This window comes from Vicugna pacos, chromosome 25 (genome assembly GCF_048564905.1).
Source record: "Vicugna pacos chromosome 25, VicPac4, whole genome shotgun sequence".
NCBI lineage: Eukaryota > Metazoa > Chordata > Mammalia > Artiodactyla > Camelidae > Vicugna > Vicugna pacos.
Genome location: NC_133011.1, coordinates 37,778,111 through 37,794,866, shown reverse-complemented (window position 1 = coordinate 37,794,866; position 16,756 = coordinate 37,778,111). Strand labels below are relative to the sequence as shown.

At 56.9% G+C, this 16,756-nt stretch overlaps 1 protein-coding gene across 5 annotated transcripts in view; it reads left to right on the top strand.

Annotated features, from left to right (window-relative positions):
- SLC45A4 (solute carrier family 45 member 4) overlaps positions 1–9,151 on the top strand; it is a 69,477-nt gene extending 60,326 nt beyond the window's left edge. For 4 of the 5 annotated variants that reach the window (XM_072949807.1, XM_072949808.1, XM_072949809.1 and 1 more), the window contains 6 exons: positions 965–1,153; positions 3,140–3,319; positions 3,828–4,861; positions 5,709–5,808; positions 6,259–6,470; positions 8,450–9,151. In XM_072949807.1, the coding sequence (XP_072805908.1) occupies positions 965–1,153; positions 3,140–3,319; positions 3,828–4,861; positions 5,709–5,808; positions 6,259–6,470; positions 8,450–8,809 (2,075 nt within the window). In that variant the 3' untranslated portion in view covers positions 8,810–9,151. The remainder of the gene's footprint in view (positions 1–964; positions 1,154–3,139; positions 3,320–3,827; positions 4,862–5,708; positions 5,809–6,258; positions 6,471–8,449) is intronic. The other variant, XM_072949812.1, reaches the window with a different exon arrangement.
- Positions 9,152–16,756: the final 7,605 nt, after the last annotated feature.

The window sequence follows — 16,756 nt, the reverse complement described above, 5'->3', positions numbered from 1 at the left end:
TTTGGCCATGTTGTGCGTTGCTGCTTGTTCACGCCAGGTGCTGCCTGGCGCTCCCGAGTAAGAATGTGCCAGCCCTGTTTCTGATGGGCATTGGGTTTGTGTGAGCACCATGTAGAGTTTGGGTGGAGGCCGGGGGGACAGAAACTTTGAAATCAGGCAGCCCTGGGTTTAAATCCTGGGGCTTCCACTTTCTTGCTCTGTGACTCCAGGCAGGTTGCCTAGCCTCTCTGAGCCTCAGATTCCCCGTCTGTAAAATGGGCACAATCGTCTCTACCTCCCTTGGTGGCTCAGAGGACAAGTGAGTGAGCATAAGCACCAGACACACCCCAGGCGCCAGCTGGCCGCACACTGATGCTTCTTCCCCTCTTGCCGCTTCTTGGTGGCTGCTCATAAGCCTGCTGCCGGGGTCACTGAGCCTGTCAATGGTTTTAAGACCCCTCGGCAGCACCCTTGTGATGGATTTCGGCCAGTGAGGCCAGGATGCCAGCAGCATGGGTCCTCACTGCTCTCTGAAGCTGCACCCCCTGACCCGTCTTGTTCTGGGCTGAAGGGGGCACAGTGCCTTGTGCCATGAAGCAGTCCCTGAGGCCCTGGTCAGCGCCAGTAGAATGAGAGGGTCTTGGCCTCGTGCCGCTGCCCCTGCGGCACCTGCTGCGTGCAGGCCTGGCACGGTGCTCCCCACGTGTGCATGGCCAGCCTGATCCCCGCTGGTTCCGGCGTGTGCTGTTCTGTACGTTCTGTGCCCAGCTGCCATGGGCACCGCGGGCAGTTCCCGGGCCCCTCGCTCTAAGGCCCAGGTGCTGGCCTTGGGCCACCTGACGCTTCCCAGGGGACTTTGGTTGATTTCAAACACTCAGCCTTGCAGGGAGAACGTGTCCCCCAAGGAGTTTTGAACCACACGAGCAGGGTGGGTGGGTCTGCAGCACGCGCACCGTGTGTGTAATGGCCCGCGTGTATGTTGCAGGCCTTCCGGAGCAGTACTACAGCCTCACCTGGTTCCTGAGCCCCATCCTGGGCCTCATCTTCACCCCTCTCATCGGCTCTGCGAGTGACCGGTGCACCCTGAGCTGGGGCCGCCGGCGGCCCTTCATCCTCGCGCTCTGCGTGGGCGTGCTCTTCGGAGTGGCCCTTTTCCTTAACGGCTCGGCCATAGGTGAGTGTCCTGCACCCCGCCTGGGACAGCTCTCCCTCCGTGAGTTGTGCAGGCTTGCATCCTTTGGACGGGCTGGTCCTGGACGGGGCACGCCTGGCCGCGCCGAGCGGGGCCCCGCGTGGGAAAGCCGTGGGGACCTGTTCTCAGCGAGCGCTTCCTGTTGTGATCCGTTTGTTTTTAATGCGTATCTGACACCACGTCCTGTTTCCAGCATTATTTCAGAAATTATCTTTTCTTTTTTTTTCTCCTTTTCTTAGACTTGGTATTGAAAATGTGCAGACCTAATTTGATCTTGTTTTTGGTTTCACGTCCTCGTGGTTTGTTTTGTTTTGTTTTGTATTGTTTTCAATTAGAGCAACTGTATGTGGGAAAGAGCTTTTGTCTTGAGGGCACCCATCAAAACTGCTCAAAACAGAATCCTGTTTTCTGGCAACAACTTTTTAAGATGGAGGCTTAATCTGAGTTCTGACATATGTGAGCAAGTCCCACGTCTGTGTCAGTTCAGGTGGGGGTCACTGATGCTGGGAGGCTCGGGAAGGGGCCGCAGAGGAAACCTTTCTGTGCAGTGGGAGCCTCTCGGCCCCTCCGAGGCCTGTGTGGGGCCAGCTGGGCGAGCTTGCTCCCAGGCGTGGTGGGGGCGGCCAAGGAGCTGTGCCCCCTCCCCAGCTGGATATCTCTGGATCAGAAGTCCAGGGGGTGGTGCCCTTCTGGCACCTGCATGCTCAGTTCAGAGGGAACGCCATGGCTTTCTCAGGGACGTACCTGTAGGGTGGCCCCAGCCACTGTGGCCCAGAGGCATCAGCTTGGAGCTCCAGCCTGCACTCTGGTGCCTGTCTCTTCCTTTACCTGTGTTTCTCCTGGGCACGGTGGGGTCGAGGTAGCCAGCAGGGAGCCCCGGGTCAGAATGCCTTTCCTTCTTTCACGTGGGGCCAGTCTGTCTGTGACCAGCCTTGTCTGCAGAGCCTAGGTCCCAAATAACGAGCCAGCTGCCTCCTCAGCTCCTCTGTGCAGAGTGTCCTCGGTTCACAGCAATGAGTCCAGTAAACCAGCCTTAGCTCAGCTGTCAGGGGAGCAGGTTGGTCTCTGGGTTCAGGAGCAGACTCACCTGCAGCAGGTGCGTAATTATCGCTGCTCTTGTGTGCTTACGACCCCCTTGGGAGGACTCGTGCTAAAAGCAAGACCTTTGACCTCTCTTCAGAGCCGCACCCTGCTGGAGGGCAGGCCGTGCAGTGAACTAGCTTGACAGACTCCCAGGGGCAGGCATGGGTGTCGTTTCGGTGTCATTTCGCTTCTGCTCGAGGCTCTACCGGCGTGTGACGCAGTGGCCGTTGGCCCAGCCCGGTGCCTTGGATGCTGTCTGGCCATGAGGCCTGGGTCAGTGGTAGTCCTGGAAGCTTAATTCTTTGTAAAGCAAGTTGGAAAATGGACACATGCTCCCTGTGTAGCTCAGGAAGTCACGTTCAAGCAGAGTCTTCCTCTGAAACCACAGTGTACGGATAAGGAAGTGTCTCTCAGATAATCAGGAAAACCCATCATGTTCAGGAAGCACCAGCCGAACGACTTGCAGACCCTGGGCCAGCCCGCACCCAGGCTCCCTGTGGAGGCCCCCGCCCAGAGGAGCTGACTTTGACCTCTAATGCCGTGTGCACAGAGGTGTCGCGAGTGACCAGGTGTGTCTCAGGCCCCCTCCTCACTGACACTGAGTCAGCGCTCCCAGCACGGCCCCTGGTGAAGGTTGGACAGGAAGGATCATTTCCCCATTTTCAGTTACAAAATGTAATGGTGAGTAAGGTCTTTGAGGTTCACCGAGCAGCTAAAGTGAAGGGGGAGAAAAAGTTACCCTGGAAACGACAAAGGTCAGCTTCTGTCTGGAGCGTCTGTGCCGAGGAGCACACCCTGCTGGCTGGGCGGAGGGTCGCCATCTTCCCGGGAGGTCGCCGTGGCACTTGGGCGCTGAGATGGGACTGCTCCTCTGTGCCCTGTCAGGTCTGTCCCTCGGCGATGTCCCCAGCCGGCAGCCCATTGGCATCATCCTCACGGTGCTGGGAGTGGTGGTCCTGGATTTCAGCGCCGACGCCACCGAGGGGCCCATCCGCGCCTACCTGCTGGACGTGGTGGACAGCGAGGAACAGGACATGGCCCTTAACATCCACGCCTTCTCTGCCGGTAAGTGTGCCCTCGCCTGGCCGTCGGAGGGTGGCGGGGTTGGGGAGGCTGCTCCCAAGGGTCAGGGTGGCTTCCGTGACCCCTGCCTGTGGCTGCATCTCAGACCTCGGTGGGCGAGGCTGTGAGCGGGGACCCAAGCAGGCCCAAGTGACTGTGGTCTGGGGTGGGGGGGACATGCTAGCCAGTGGCCACAGCCCAGGGCCCTAGCCGAGCAGCTTACACCTCCTTGAGGAATACGGACTCCGAGCTTGCAGTGGCAGTTGATGCCGAGAGCAGACACGGAGCAGCTGCCGTCCTCTGCCTCTGGCTTATTAGGTGAGAGTCCGTGGGGTCAGAGAACGCAGAGCCTCGGGGCAGCTGCAGTTCCTCTGTTGTCCTGCGGTTTTCTCACTCTGAGTGGTGGCCCCGGCCCCCGAGGGAGGGTTGGCCGCCCCTCCGGGCCAGTCTCCCTTGTCGGGGCGGAGGCACCTGCATCGGTCATGACTGCTTTTCCCCTCCCGTCCCACAGGCCTTGGCGGGGCCATCGGCTACGTGCTGGGGGGGCTGGACTGGACCCAGACCTTCCTGGGCACCTGGTTCCGGACACAGAACCAGGTGCTCTTCTTCTTCGCGGCCGTCATCTTCACGGTATCGGTGGCCCTGCACCTGTTCAGCATTGAGGAGGAGCAGCACAGCCCCCAGCAGGAGCGTGGCGTGGAGGTGGCCGACGCCACGGCCCCCGGCCCCCGTGCCAGCATCCTGGACGGCAGCGCCCTATTCCCAGATGAGGTGCAGTCGGAGCACGAGCTGGCCCTGGACTACCTGGACGTGGGCATGGCACGGAGCAAGAGCGACTCGGTGCTGCACGTGCCCGACGCCGCCCTGGACCTGGAGCCTGGGCTGCTCTTCCTGCAGGACATCGAGCCTTCCATCTTCCACGATGCCTCCTACCCCAGCACCCCCCGCAGCACCAGCCAGGAGCTCGCCAGGGCCAGGCCAGCCGGCCTGCCGCCACTGCTCAGGGAGCCCGCCAGGGAAGACGAGACCCTGCTCGAGAACCACCTCAGTGTGAGCGGGCTCCCCAACGGGGGCCACTCCCCCGCATGCGACGGCCTCGGCAGCTATGGCAGGGTGGGCATGAAGCCCTCGGCCACGTCCAGCTGCGCCAGGCGGCGAAGACACATGTTCCGCCGGCAGGCCTCCTGCACCTTCTCCTACTACGGCAAGATCGGGTCCCACCGCTACCGCTACCGGCGGGCCAACGCGGTGGTCCTGATCAAGCCCTCCCGCAGCATGAGCGACCTCTACGACCTGCAGAAGCGGCAGCGGCAGCGCTGCCGGCGCCGCAACCAGAGCGGGGCCACCACGTCCAGCGGGGACACGGAGAGCGAGGAGGGCGAGGGGGAGACCACCGTGCGGCTGCTCTGGTTGTCCATGCTGAAGATGCCCAAGGAGTTGGTGCGGCTCTGCCTTTGCCACCTGCTCACCTGGTTCTCCGTCATCGCGGAGGCAGTGTTCTACACCGACTTCATGGGCCAGGTCATCTTCGAGGGGGACCCCAAGGTCAGCGCCAGGGCCCCTAGTTCAGCCACTGGGAGGGGCGGGTGGCATTCACGACCGGTGGTGAGGTCCAGACCAGAGGAGACCTGGGGGAGCCGGGCAGTGGTGGCAGCATGGTGGCCCAAGGCCTCCCCCACGGTGGCCTGGCCACCCTCACCTCCCCCAGCCCAGCACCTGAGTTGGTGATCACGGGCCTTGCATGTCGGGCTGGGGCGCGTGGCGGGCAGCCAGCCAGTGTGCACCCCTGCCAATGTGGTTAGGCATCACTGTGTGAGCCCGAGGGTGGGTACACACCTGGAGTGCATGAGAGCAGCAGGAAACCCCTGGGCTCTCGCAAGCACAGGCCACGGAGGAGCCAGGGAGGCACCACGCCAGCTCTCACCCTGTTGACGCTGCCCCCGACCCAAGCCTCCATCTGTCGTTACTTGGGGCCGGGTCATCTGGGTGCACCTGTGGCGTCCACTGGTTCACACCCATGGCCATATCGCCTGGGGTCGGTCCAGGAAGGCCGAGATGGCCGCGGCATAGGCTCAGGCCTCCCCACTCCATGTGTTCCTACCTTCCTGGCCCGTCTAAGCTGCTCCATGTGGCCGCTGGGCTCTGAGAGAGCAGAGGCAGGAGCTGCAAGTCGGATCCACCCAGATACGGGGAAGGAGTGAAGCTGGGGGAGGAGGTGGCAGACAGTCTGCCACAGATACTGACCTGGACCGTGGCTGCGTCTCCTCCACATGGTGTCACCACCTCTTAGAGTCACCAGCTGGCCTGCGGTCGAGGTTAAAATAACCTCCCTTGCCCAGAGGGTTCAGTCTGGTGTCTCTGCCCCCTAACCCCAGTCTCATTTCTGGAACAGGCCCCATCCAACTCGACGGCTTGGCAGGCCTACAATGCAGGCGTGAAGATGGGCTGCTGGGGCCTGGTCATCTATGCGGCCACTGGTGCAATTTGCTCAGGTGAGTGGCCCCCAGTCAGGTGAGTGGCGCACCTGAACATGATTGGTGACTAGAAGGACTGATGGGCATCCTGGTCTGTGGACAGCGGGCTGGGATTGGTTGGGGCTGTACTGCAGGTACAGCAGCTTTGAGAACCGTCCATCCTCATCTTGAGGATAAGCCACCGTTATCCAAGGGAGGCCCCGGGGAGCTGTGGGACAGGACCAGACTATGGTCTGGGACCAAGGGGGCTGCCTTCTCTCTGAGGTGCTGGAGCCCCTGGAAGCGGAGTGCAGGCATGTTGGGGGGTGGGGGCCATCGTTGCAGCGTGGGCAGTGCGTGGTCTGGGTGGGGAAGAGGGGCGTTGCCTGTTCCCTAGCCAGGCTGAGCACCACGGAAATGGGCTGGGCGGGGTGGGGGGAGGGAGGGGAGCACATCCATCACTGTCCTGTGGCCGCGCTGTCTCTGCAGCCCTGCTCCAGAAGTACCTGGACAACTACGACCTGAGTATCAGGGTCATCTACGTGCTGGGGACACTGGGCTTCTCCGTGGGCACGGCTGTGATGGCCATGTTTGCCAATGTCTACGTGGCCATGATCATGATCAGCACCATGGGCATTGTCTCCATGAGCATCTCCTACTGCCCCTACGCCCTGCTCGGGCAGTACCATGACATCAAGGAGGTATGTGGCCGGTGGGGTGGCGGGCGAGGCACTGGGCGAGGCAGTGGGGCACGAGGCCAGAGGCCAGATCATACCTCCATACCGGTCGTTAGATCTGTCTGGCTCCACAGCTCAGGCTGTTCTCCACACAGCCCTAGACAGAGCTCTATACCTTCTGGGGGACATTCGAGACACAGACGGTCCCCTGGGTCTGCAGTTCTGAAACGGCCCCTGAGGAGCCTGTCCAAGGCGCGGGATCCCTGGCCGGGAGGGTCTGCTCCTTAAGCTGCTGGCTCCCCTGGGCCACTGGCACCTGCCTGGAGGCTTCAGGCGCACCTCACAGGGCTGTGATTTGGGGAGGCTGCCTGGCCCTCGCGGTCCCCTCACAGGCCCCCGAGGGAGGGGAAGCTGTGGACCAACACTGTCCCGTCAAAGTGCAAGCCGCCTAGGCAGGTCTACACTTCCAGTAGCCATGGCTGACAAACAAAAGGCAGGTGCAGTCAATTTTAATAGTTTTTTAAAAATTTAATCCAGTACATCTAAAACATCATTATTTCCACATGTACTCCAGTATAAAACACTGAGGTACTTTGCATTGTCACCAAGTCTGGGGAATTCGGTGTTTATTTCACACCCACAGCACCTTTTGTTTTAGGCCAGCCACTTTTCAAAAGTAGACCATGGCTTTCAAACTGAACATACAGACCCTCCAACAGGAAGGAAGAAGACACAGAAAAGCTCACAAGTCTTTCTTCCTAAACCTGAATGATGTATATCGGCTTCTAACCTCTTATGCAAGATGAATTCACTGTGATTAGGTGCCTACCACATGCAAAACCAATGAAAGTCTTAAAGACAGCATTACTTTTTAAATAAACTTTCTAGTTGAAGTACAACATGACTACAGAAAAGTATACAAATTGTAAACAAACAGCTCGATGGATTTCCAGGAGGGAGAACACACTTGTAGAACGAGCCAGACCGAGGAGTGGAGCTTGGAGACAGTCACTGTCCTGGCTTCTAACATGTGGTTGGTCTTGCGGATTCTGGACTTTGTAAGACCAGACAGTCTGCTGCCTTCACCTCACTTTGTGTCCGGGATTCCCACCTGCGCTTGCACGACATGGTTGTGGTCCCTCCTTCCTTCCTGTGTTCCACCCCCTGGCCACAGCTCATCCGCCACCCTGCTGTGGGCGGTATCGGGGTTCTCCTGGGCAGGGTTATCGCTGGTGCTGCTGCACGGAACATCCTTGCCCATGTTTTATCCTGCACCTGCACCCTTGGCCTGTAGTCTTCCTGGGCTGAATTTCATGTATGTGGTTTAAGGTGGAAGATCAGAACTTTACGGCTTCCCCAGGTCTGGGTGGCCATGTTGCCCAGCATCCCCACCTGTGCTGCCACGCTGTCTTTGTCAGGAGTCACACGTCCGTCTGGGGGAGTCTGGGGGCATGTCTGTATTCTCCTCCATAGGTCGGTCTGTCCCAGAGATGCCACTACGTTTTAAGTAGTTTTATAGTAAGACCGGAAACCTGGCAGTGTAAGTTGACATTTCAGCTCAGTTCTTCGTCAAGGCTTGACCATTTCCTTTTCATTTAAATGTTAAAGTTAAGTTCTGGACTTTTTTTTATTGGAAATACATCAATCATATACATCAATTTGGAGACACTTAAAACTTTGTAGTCTTGACCTTTTCTATCCGTAAATAGGTATATGGTATAATCTATTAATCCTCGTAGCATATCTATACATTCTTCTGGACTTTGCATACATAATCACATCATCCATGTATAATGAATATTATTTCTTTCTTTACAATCCTTAATACATTTTATTTATTTTCCTTGCCTTCTTGCAATGGCCTCCAATACTATATTCAGTATAAGTGGGACGGGTCGGGGAGACAGGTGCATGGTCGCCAAGCAGCTGAGGGGAAGGCGGGTTTTGTTCCGAGGTTTCTGGGTGCAGTGCCAGCTCTCATGCTGTGTCCTCCTCTCTTGCAGTACGTCCACCACAGCCCCGGGAACTCCAGGCGTGGCTTCGGCATCGACTGCGCCATCCTCTCCTGCCAGGTCTACATCTCCCAGATCCTGGTGGCCTCCGCTCTCGGTGGCGTGGTCGACGCTGTTGGGACCGTGCGTGTCATCCCCATGGTGGCCTCCGTGGGCTCTTTCCTGGGCTTCCTGACGGCCACCTTCCTGGTCATCTACCCAGAGGTGTCTGAAGAGGCCAAGGAAGAGCAGAAGGGCCTGTCTTCCCAGGCACTGGGCGAAGGCGGGAGCAGCAGTGAGAAGCCCACCATCCTCCGGCTGTCCCGGAAGGAGGGCCCGCAGGGGCCCGTGGAGACCGAGTCCATGGTCTGAGCCTCCCGCGCACACGTTCCAGGGCGGCGGGAGGCGGGGAGGGCGGCCCTCCGGGCGGGCTGGCTGCCGTGGCCTCGTGGCAGCGCGGACCAGAGCCCCTTCACAAAGCGGAGTGGAGACTCAGTAGTTGTAGGGTAGGTTTGAGCCACTAGGCAAAAATACCACGTTAATTATTTTTCCACAATTAAAAAAATCATTTAAAATCTTTTTTTTAATCGAAAAAATCTTTTAATTTCAACTCTTTTATTCTGCAGGTATATTATTCTGCATGTTTTAAAATTGTAAACCAGATTTACAATATAGACAATAAGTAATTTAGAAATAAAAGATAAGATTTTTGCATTTCTAAAGTTATAATTGAAAACAAAAAAGATCTGATGCCCTGTGCTATAACCTATCTGAATACTTCAGATAGCAGTGTGGCAGTCAGTGGCTAAAACATTTCTATCAAAGTCTTTCTCTGTGGACGCCTGCAGGTATCTGGACGTTCTGTCACATCTCGTCACACTTTGCTGGTGCTGCAGCTATTGGAGAGTATTTTTCTCTATGATTATTTTAGAAAAAAAAGATTTTTTTTCCCCAAAACTATGGCTTTCTTAGAAGAACAGCATCTCCTTTTTCTTCCTCAGAGTCTGACAAATTGTGCCCGGGCAGCCCGTTCTTGGTCAGCGGGCAGTGGTAGCGGCCAACACCAAAGCTGGGAGGAGGCAGGGCCCCCGGGACCCCATGTGCGCAGGACGGCCCGCCGCCAGGGGCAGGTTGGGCCTTGCGTGCGGGGCTGCTGTGTCGGCCCTCCGGCCCCGTCGTCTTTGTCCGAAGCTCCCCGAAGAAACTGTGACTCCTTCATTGCACTTTGATTCATCTTTAAACCATTTGTTAGGGAAATCATGAGGGCAGAGCCCCCAGCGTGGCCCCGCCGCGCGCCAGGCCTGCCCGCAGGAGCGCTCCACAATCTTCTGACCTCTGGGCCTGCTCTCCCCACTTTGCCGCCGGAATCAGAACCGCCGCGGTGTGAAGAAAGCGTCTCTCTGGGACAGAAGGCAGGTCCGCTCTGCGCGGTGTGCCTGGTGTCAGCGCAGAATCGGACTCCGGGGGAAGCATGGCCATCATGTGCCACAGCTGTTTGGAAATGCTTTTCAAACCACAATCTCTTTCTAACTCAGCGGTTTCTGCTTTTCTAACTTGGAACGGTCAGTCTAGGTTTACTGATCTCAGGAGAGAGGGAGGCCTCCCGCACGTCGCCGGATCAAGTGAGACACCTGCAGTGCTTCGCCGCCTCAAGGTGAAGTTTTTAAAATAAAGTGCTGTAAAGTGCATGAGAATCATGCTGCAATATGATCCTTCTAAAGCAGATACATATACTATATATATATATTTCAAGATGAAACTAAGCAGTTTTTAAATAAACTACTTGAATTTTCTGTGTATTGAAAGGAGCCGCCGTGTTGTGTGCACTTGGCCGGCTCTGGTCTCGCCCTGTCTCTCAGTCCCTGGCGGCACCTCGTAGGTTGTGGCTCGTGTTGGAGCAGCAGCAGCAGCACCTGTCCACGCCGGGTGCACCTGTCCATGTCGGATGCGCCCGCTGGCCTCAGGTCGTCCCTCGAAGACCAGGGTCACAGAGAACCAGCTGGAAGACGTGAGCATTTCTGATGTGTGTCGCAGCCGGAGAACGAACAGCCTTGTCAATCTTATACTTGGACAGGAAAGCCCTTCCCACTCCTGAAGGCCCTGTCGGTGTTCCCTGACCCCCACTGGCCGCCCGCCGTGCACCCTCCACCTCCTCCGCCCAGCTGGTGCCCTGGCAGGTCATTTATATGCAATTTGATCCCTAAATGGCTTTAGGATGGTGGGCCCACTTTTGCTGTGGTTCTCAGGACTGTGGCCATGCCTCTGTTTAGCTGCTTTACTCCTGGAGGGGTCTTTTGGCAGCTAGAAAGTGGGAGGCCAGGGAGCGGAGGATATGGGGGTGTTGCAAGAGCGACCCAATCGAGCTCTGAGATGAACCCACGGAGGGCCTGCCCCTCCCCGGGCGCACACAGCCGTGCAGGAGGCCCAGGGCCTGGCCAGGGCTCGGTGGGTGTGTACAGGCAAGAGGAGCTTATGGTGGGACCACCACCCGAAAAGCATGTTAACCCTTGAGATCCCAGCCTTACATTTGATCGCGATCTGCAATGGCGAAAACGTCTAAGGACATTATGTTGAAGTCACTGTTGGACAAGAACAACACTGGAAGGTGTTCACAGGAAAGGCCTGCGAAGGCCGTAGCTGCCGTCTGCTGCTCCGTGCGCCAGTGAGCGAGTGTGCTTCAGTAGGTTTTACAGACTTTGAAGCCCTTTGGATGTTTGTGACCAAAGTGTGTGTTGCGGTGCCAGCCGGGAGGGCAGGTGCCTCGTGGCCTGGGTCAGAGGGACAGTTGTGGGGCGGCGTCTGGAGCTGCCTCCGGGCCCTCGCCCAGGTGTGAGCTCAGGGGGGACCACACAGTGGGTCCTTTCACCTCAGCCCCATCCTTGCACTGAGATTTTCCCAGGTTGCACTGACTTGAAGCCCGGGGTCCTCACCGTGTGTCTTAAGAAGAGCCTGGAGGAAGGGCTGTGTGGCCGCTCGTGGTGGTTGCCGGCTGTGTGTGTATGTGTTTTCTAACGTTGTACCTCAGATACCCGTGGCGGGGCCGCAGGGGGCACTGCCCCCGAGCAGCTCCCCTGCAGCCTGGCCTGCTAACTTGAAAGGTCCTCTGTCTGGTGCTCTAGCTGAGGGCCCCGGTCAGGCTGTGACCAGTGGGCTGTGACAGCCTGGGGTCGGCCTCTTGGTGCCCCCAGGGTCTGTGGGCTCCGGCCAGGTGCCCATGAGCAGAGGGCGGGTAGCGTGTTTGGCAGGGATCTGGTTGGTTGCTGTGTAATATAAATGAACTTATTACCAAAAGAGGGTAACACTGGTCAGATTGGCATCTTCTGTTCCCTATAAAAGTCAGCTAAGTGACAAATCTTTTAGAGAGGTGGCCCAAGCACATGGCAGAGGTCTGCGTCGCCCAGGAGTGTGCGCCGGTAGGAGGGCACAGAGGAGACATCAGTGTCGGCCAGGCAGCGCCTTGTCCCTGCTCTGTCGGCAGAGCTAGTGCTCTGACGTTCTCGGGGGTCTGGGGGGCTGGCAGTGGGGTCCAATCTGCTGCTGGGCATGCCAGCCCCTGCCCGCTGCCGCTGTGAGGGTCGGGGGACCGCAGTGTCCCCTGGAGAGGGGCAGGATGGCTGGGCCCCCGAGGGGCACGGATGCCAAGTGGTCCTCAGGCATGTTTCTTCAAGGCGTGAGCATGTGGAGTGGAGCAGGAGCCCTCTGACCCGCAGCGCCCCACAGCGGGGGGGCCGCGGGAGCAGGAGCAGCAGGGAGACCTGGCGCTGAAGGGCAGCGCTTCTCTCTCTGCCCCCCAGGGCGGCCCAGGCCTCTGTCGCCTTGCTGCTTGCGAGGTGCGCTTAAAAATCACTCTAAAAAGGCCCAGCCATCCTCTTGTGTGGCTAACGGTGTACAGCGGCCAGTGACGGAGACGCCTGTGCTGCACCCGTTTGTGAAAGCAGACTCAGCAGACACCACGCGACCTCGAGCTGCCGAGCTTAGACTTGAGCCTCTGTCCCCTCTGGCCCCCTCAGCCGTGAGCACCAGCACCCTTGCCACGGTCCTCCTTGGAAGATTGCTCCAGAGACAGACACGCCCATCCTTCTCAAGGTTACGTCTGCCAGCGGCTGCTTCTGGGACACACCATCCATCTTCAGGGCTCCAGCCTGCCTGCCGGGGCTGCCCCGAGGGCCCACTTCCTGAGGAAGTGGGGTCAATTCTGACCTTGGACAGCCCTTAGGGGCTCAACCAACAGCCATTCTCATTACCTCCTCGTGGGGAGCCAGCCATCACCCCTGGTCCCGGCTGGCCCCTGGGCCAGCCCATCCTCAGGACCTCAGCAGAGCTGAGCGCCCACTCCCACTCTCTCGCCCTCCCTGGGTGGCCAGGGGCACATCTCCATATGCTCTGGACCAAGACTGTCTCTTGGTGGCAGAACCACCCAATTGTTGGAAATGCCTCTTGTTACCAGAGAAACTCCCCAGGCATCTCGGAACAAAACTTATTTAGTTCCATTGTGAACTGGCCACAGGACAACTTTTTTATATCAACTTATTAAGTTGGAGCACTATAATAGCTCTTGCTGATTTTAGCAATGATGTAAGTGTGTGTTAAACACATAATGTTTTCTGAGGAAAAGGGATTATATAGAAGAGTAATATCGCACATTAATTTTTTAATCAGGTGGGCAAAAGCGGCCTGGCGTTTGTGTTTCCGCGCAGAGCCCTCGTGTGTTCTTCCCGTAGGTGTGGCTGCACGGCGCTGTCCACTCCTCCTCCTGTGCCCGCAGTCCTGTGTGTGTGACTCTCACCTCCACGTGGAGCCCAGCCTGGGTGTAGACCAGGCCCTCCCTGTGTCTTTTTGCTGTTACTCTGTGGTTGACTCTTAATAAACCTTTCCCTAACAAGTGACAGTGTGGGTGTGTGTGTCACCTCCCCACAGCCCCTCCCCCTGCTCTCCGGGGGCTGGGCTGTGGACCCAGGCCCGCCCACCCTCCTGGAGCCTGGGTGGGTCCAGGGCAGGGAGGGCCAACACACCCCAGCTCTGGCCAAGGCCAGCTCGTGGGTGTGGGCCAGATATCAACTCATGAGGTCCTCCCGGAGACAACCCCTGCTCCAAATCTGGGGGCCCATGTCTGAACCCCCAGCCCCTCCAGGACACCTGCCAGAGGTGCGGGGGTCTCAGCTCTGCTTGCCTCACTTGGCTCAGGTGGGAATGATACCCACCCAGCATGCTGGCTGTGCTGGTGACCTGACATGGCCCTTTAAGGCCAAACCCAGGATTGGGGCCCCAGCCAGGTATGGCCAGACATCTGGCAGCCCAGGCCTGCCTTGGTGGGTAAGTGGGGGACATAGCGGGGTCCTGACTGCTGGTAGAGAGCCCTCGGGAAACAGGGGAGCTCAGAAGCGGCCCTGGTTACCACCAGCCAGCCACAGAGTGAGCTGCCACCAGACGTGCGGCTACCGCAGGGCCTGTGTCGGCAGGGCAGCTGCAGGCGGCTGTCACCAGTGCAGTTGGTGAGAGGAAATGAAGGGGGTGGGACTCGCCCAAGGTGACACAGCTGTGTGAACTCAGGACGGGCTGGTTTGTTCAAAGGCTCTGCTGACGTGGGGTGGGGAGAAGGGTGGTCATGGTTTGGGGTACCGCGGAGGCCGCCCGGCATGGGGGATGGGAGAGGGGGTCGGGGTAGGGGTCGGCTCGGACTGCTAGGTCACCAAGGGCTCCCGGGGTCGAGCCTGGGTGTGTGGAGGCGGACGGAAGCCCGGACACCCCGGGGCCTTGGTCCTGCACCGTGACCTGAGCGCCCCGCGGTTAGAACCTGGGCACCACTCCCTGCTGTGGGGACTATGGGGTCACGCGGCACAGGCGCTCCCTGCGGGGCGGGGCTTGGGGCCAGGGCTCCGCCCTCGTCCCGGTCGCGGCCAAGGCCAGCGCGCAGCGCCCCCTGCTGTCCGCCCAGCCTCGGCGCTGGACGCTCAGAGCCAGCGAGACCGAGGCGCGGGGTGCGTGGGGGCCTCAGAGATCTCTCCGCCCCGCCCCCCACTCCGGGCCCGGGAGGCCTCTCCAAGGCGCCGGCTGGAGGTCGCACACGCATGGGCCGTAAATAACCGAAAATCGGTGCCCCAGGCCCCGCCCCCACCCGCATGCCCCCACATCTGTCCCACATGTGCTAATGCAGAAACTACTTTAACGAAAACTGGACCACACTGTGTAGAGTTCGCAATCCACATTTTCTGTTTAGTAAAATAATCCTCTTTCCTCATTAGCACATATTGGTCTACTACATTGTTTCAACAGTATGAACAGAAGTTTCTTGGGGTTTTGTTTTTATTGAAAAATCAAGGGGAAAGTTGTGTTTATACCTTATCTACGATCTGTCTGCCTGTCTGTACCTCGTCATTCTAAAAATTCACGGATCTGTGTTTCTGGAATGTGTACTGAAGGATTTTCCTGGAGGGAGGGAGGGACCTCAAGTAGGACACATGTAGGCAAGAAAATTTCATTAGTGAAAAGAGCTGAATTCTTAGAAATCTCACATGTGGCCTCGAACTCAGTCGAGGAACCACAGTGGCTTTAAGTATAAGCCTTTGGTTGCTTCTCACTTGCACAGCTCTTTTACAGGTCCTGTTCCGTGCTTGGTTCTCCCCCAAAATGGAGACTACACTGTGATTTTTAGATCAGGAAACAGCTCTGAGACACCAGAAGGTGGGCCCATTGTGTATTCGAGGCCCTTAGAAATGACAGAAAACACACACACAAACTCAAAAGACAAGTGTAGGGATCTTCCCAGGGCCCAGAGACCGCGAGGACTCCCGGAAGGGTGGAGAGCGTGCAGAGTGAGGCTGAAGAAGGAACCCAGTCTCAAGACTCAACAGAGGACCTCTTCGCAGAGGGTTGCAGAGGCGCCAGGCGGAGGTGGTGGACACTTGATGGGGATCTGGTAGCAACCAGGACACATACCACATAGCCACCTAGCAGCAGGTGGCGGCTCCAGGAGTGGACCCTTTCCCGGGGCAGCTTCCCAGGTAAGAACAGGAGACTGTGGACTTCGTCAGTCAGCACAGCAGAGTGAGTAGACATTTGGCACCACCTCGTGAATGCGAGCGCTGTGCATCCCTGCTGAATCATGAATCATGATTTAATTAATAATATAATGAGTTATTTCATTAAGAATATAATTGATGAATCGTGATTTTTCTATTTGAGTCCAACTTTAATTTTTGCTCAAAAAATTAGCTTCACTGAGGTATATATAACTTATGTGCAATAAAACTGACCAGTGTTAAGTGTGCAATCTGATAAGGTCTGACAAATGTCTACAGGGCGTAACCACCACTGCAGTCATGATATGTTCCTCAAAAAGTCGGACGTGTGTCAGGTTACGACACAATCCAGCAATCCCACGTCGAGGACATGCCCAGGAGAAATGAAGACATGGCCACACAGCAACGTCTGTACACATGTCCACGGCAGCCTCTTGTCCCCCCCAAAAGTTTCCCTGGTGCCCCTCTGCAGGCGTTCCCTTCTCCCACCTCTCATACACGGCCAGTCACCCGTTTGCTTTTCGTCACTATCGTTTTTGCCTTTTCTTGAGCGTCAGATACACGGACTCACGCAGTGTGCGATCTTTTGTGCCTGGTTCCTCCGAGTTAGCAGAAAGCTTTGAGAGCCATCCCTATTACTGCAGGTGTCATTAGTTTGTGCCCTCCTACTGCTGACCAGTGTTCAATTAAATGACGGTACTGCCATTCGTTTAACCGTGCAACAGCTGACGGACATTTGGATTGTTTCTAGTGTTTGGTTATTATGAACTGCTGTGAGCATTTGAGTACACGGCTTCGTGTAAATGTGTTTTCCTCTCTCTTCGATAAACACCTGAAGGGTTGCTGAGTCATATGTGCATTTTTAACTTTATTAAAACTGTCAAACTCTTTTCTGATGCGGCTCTACCATTCTGCAGCCCCACAGTCAACGAACGAGGGTTCTGTTCGCCCCACATCCTTGTCAGCAGTTTAAAATTTTTTGCCTTTCCATGTGTGTGTAATGTCTCACTGTGGTTCTGTTTCCTTAGATGTTAAGCATCTTTTCCTGTGTTTATCTGCCATTTGTATATTTTCTTTAGTGAAATGTCTGACATAGCTTTTTCGTCCTCTTTGGGGATTGGTTTATTTTCCTTGTGACTGCTGAGTTTTAAGGATAGAAGTCCTTTATCAGCTATATAGTTTGTGAGTATTTTCTCCCAGTCTGTGAGTGGAAGAAGTCTGCCTTGTTCCTGATTTCAGAGTGAAAACATTTAGTCTTCACCACTGAGTATAATGTTTGCTGTGGGTTTTTTGGTGGCTG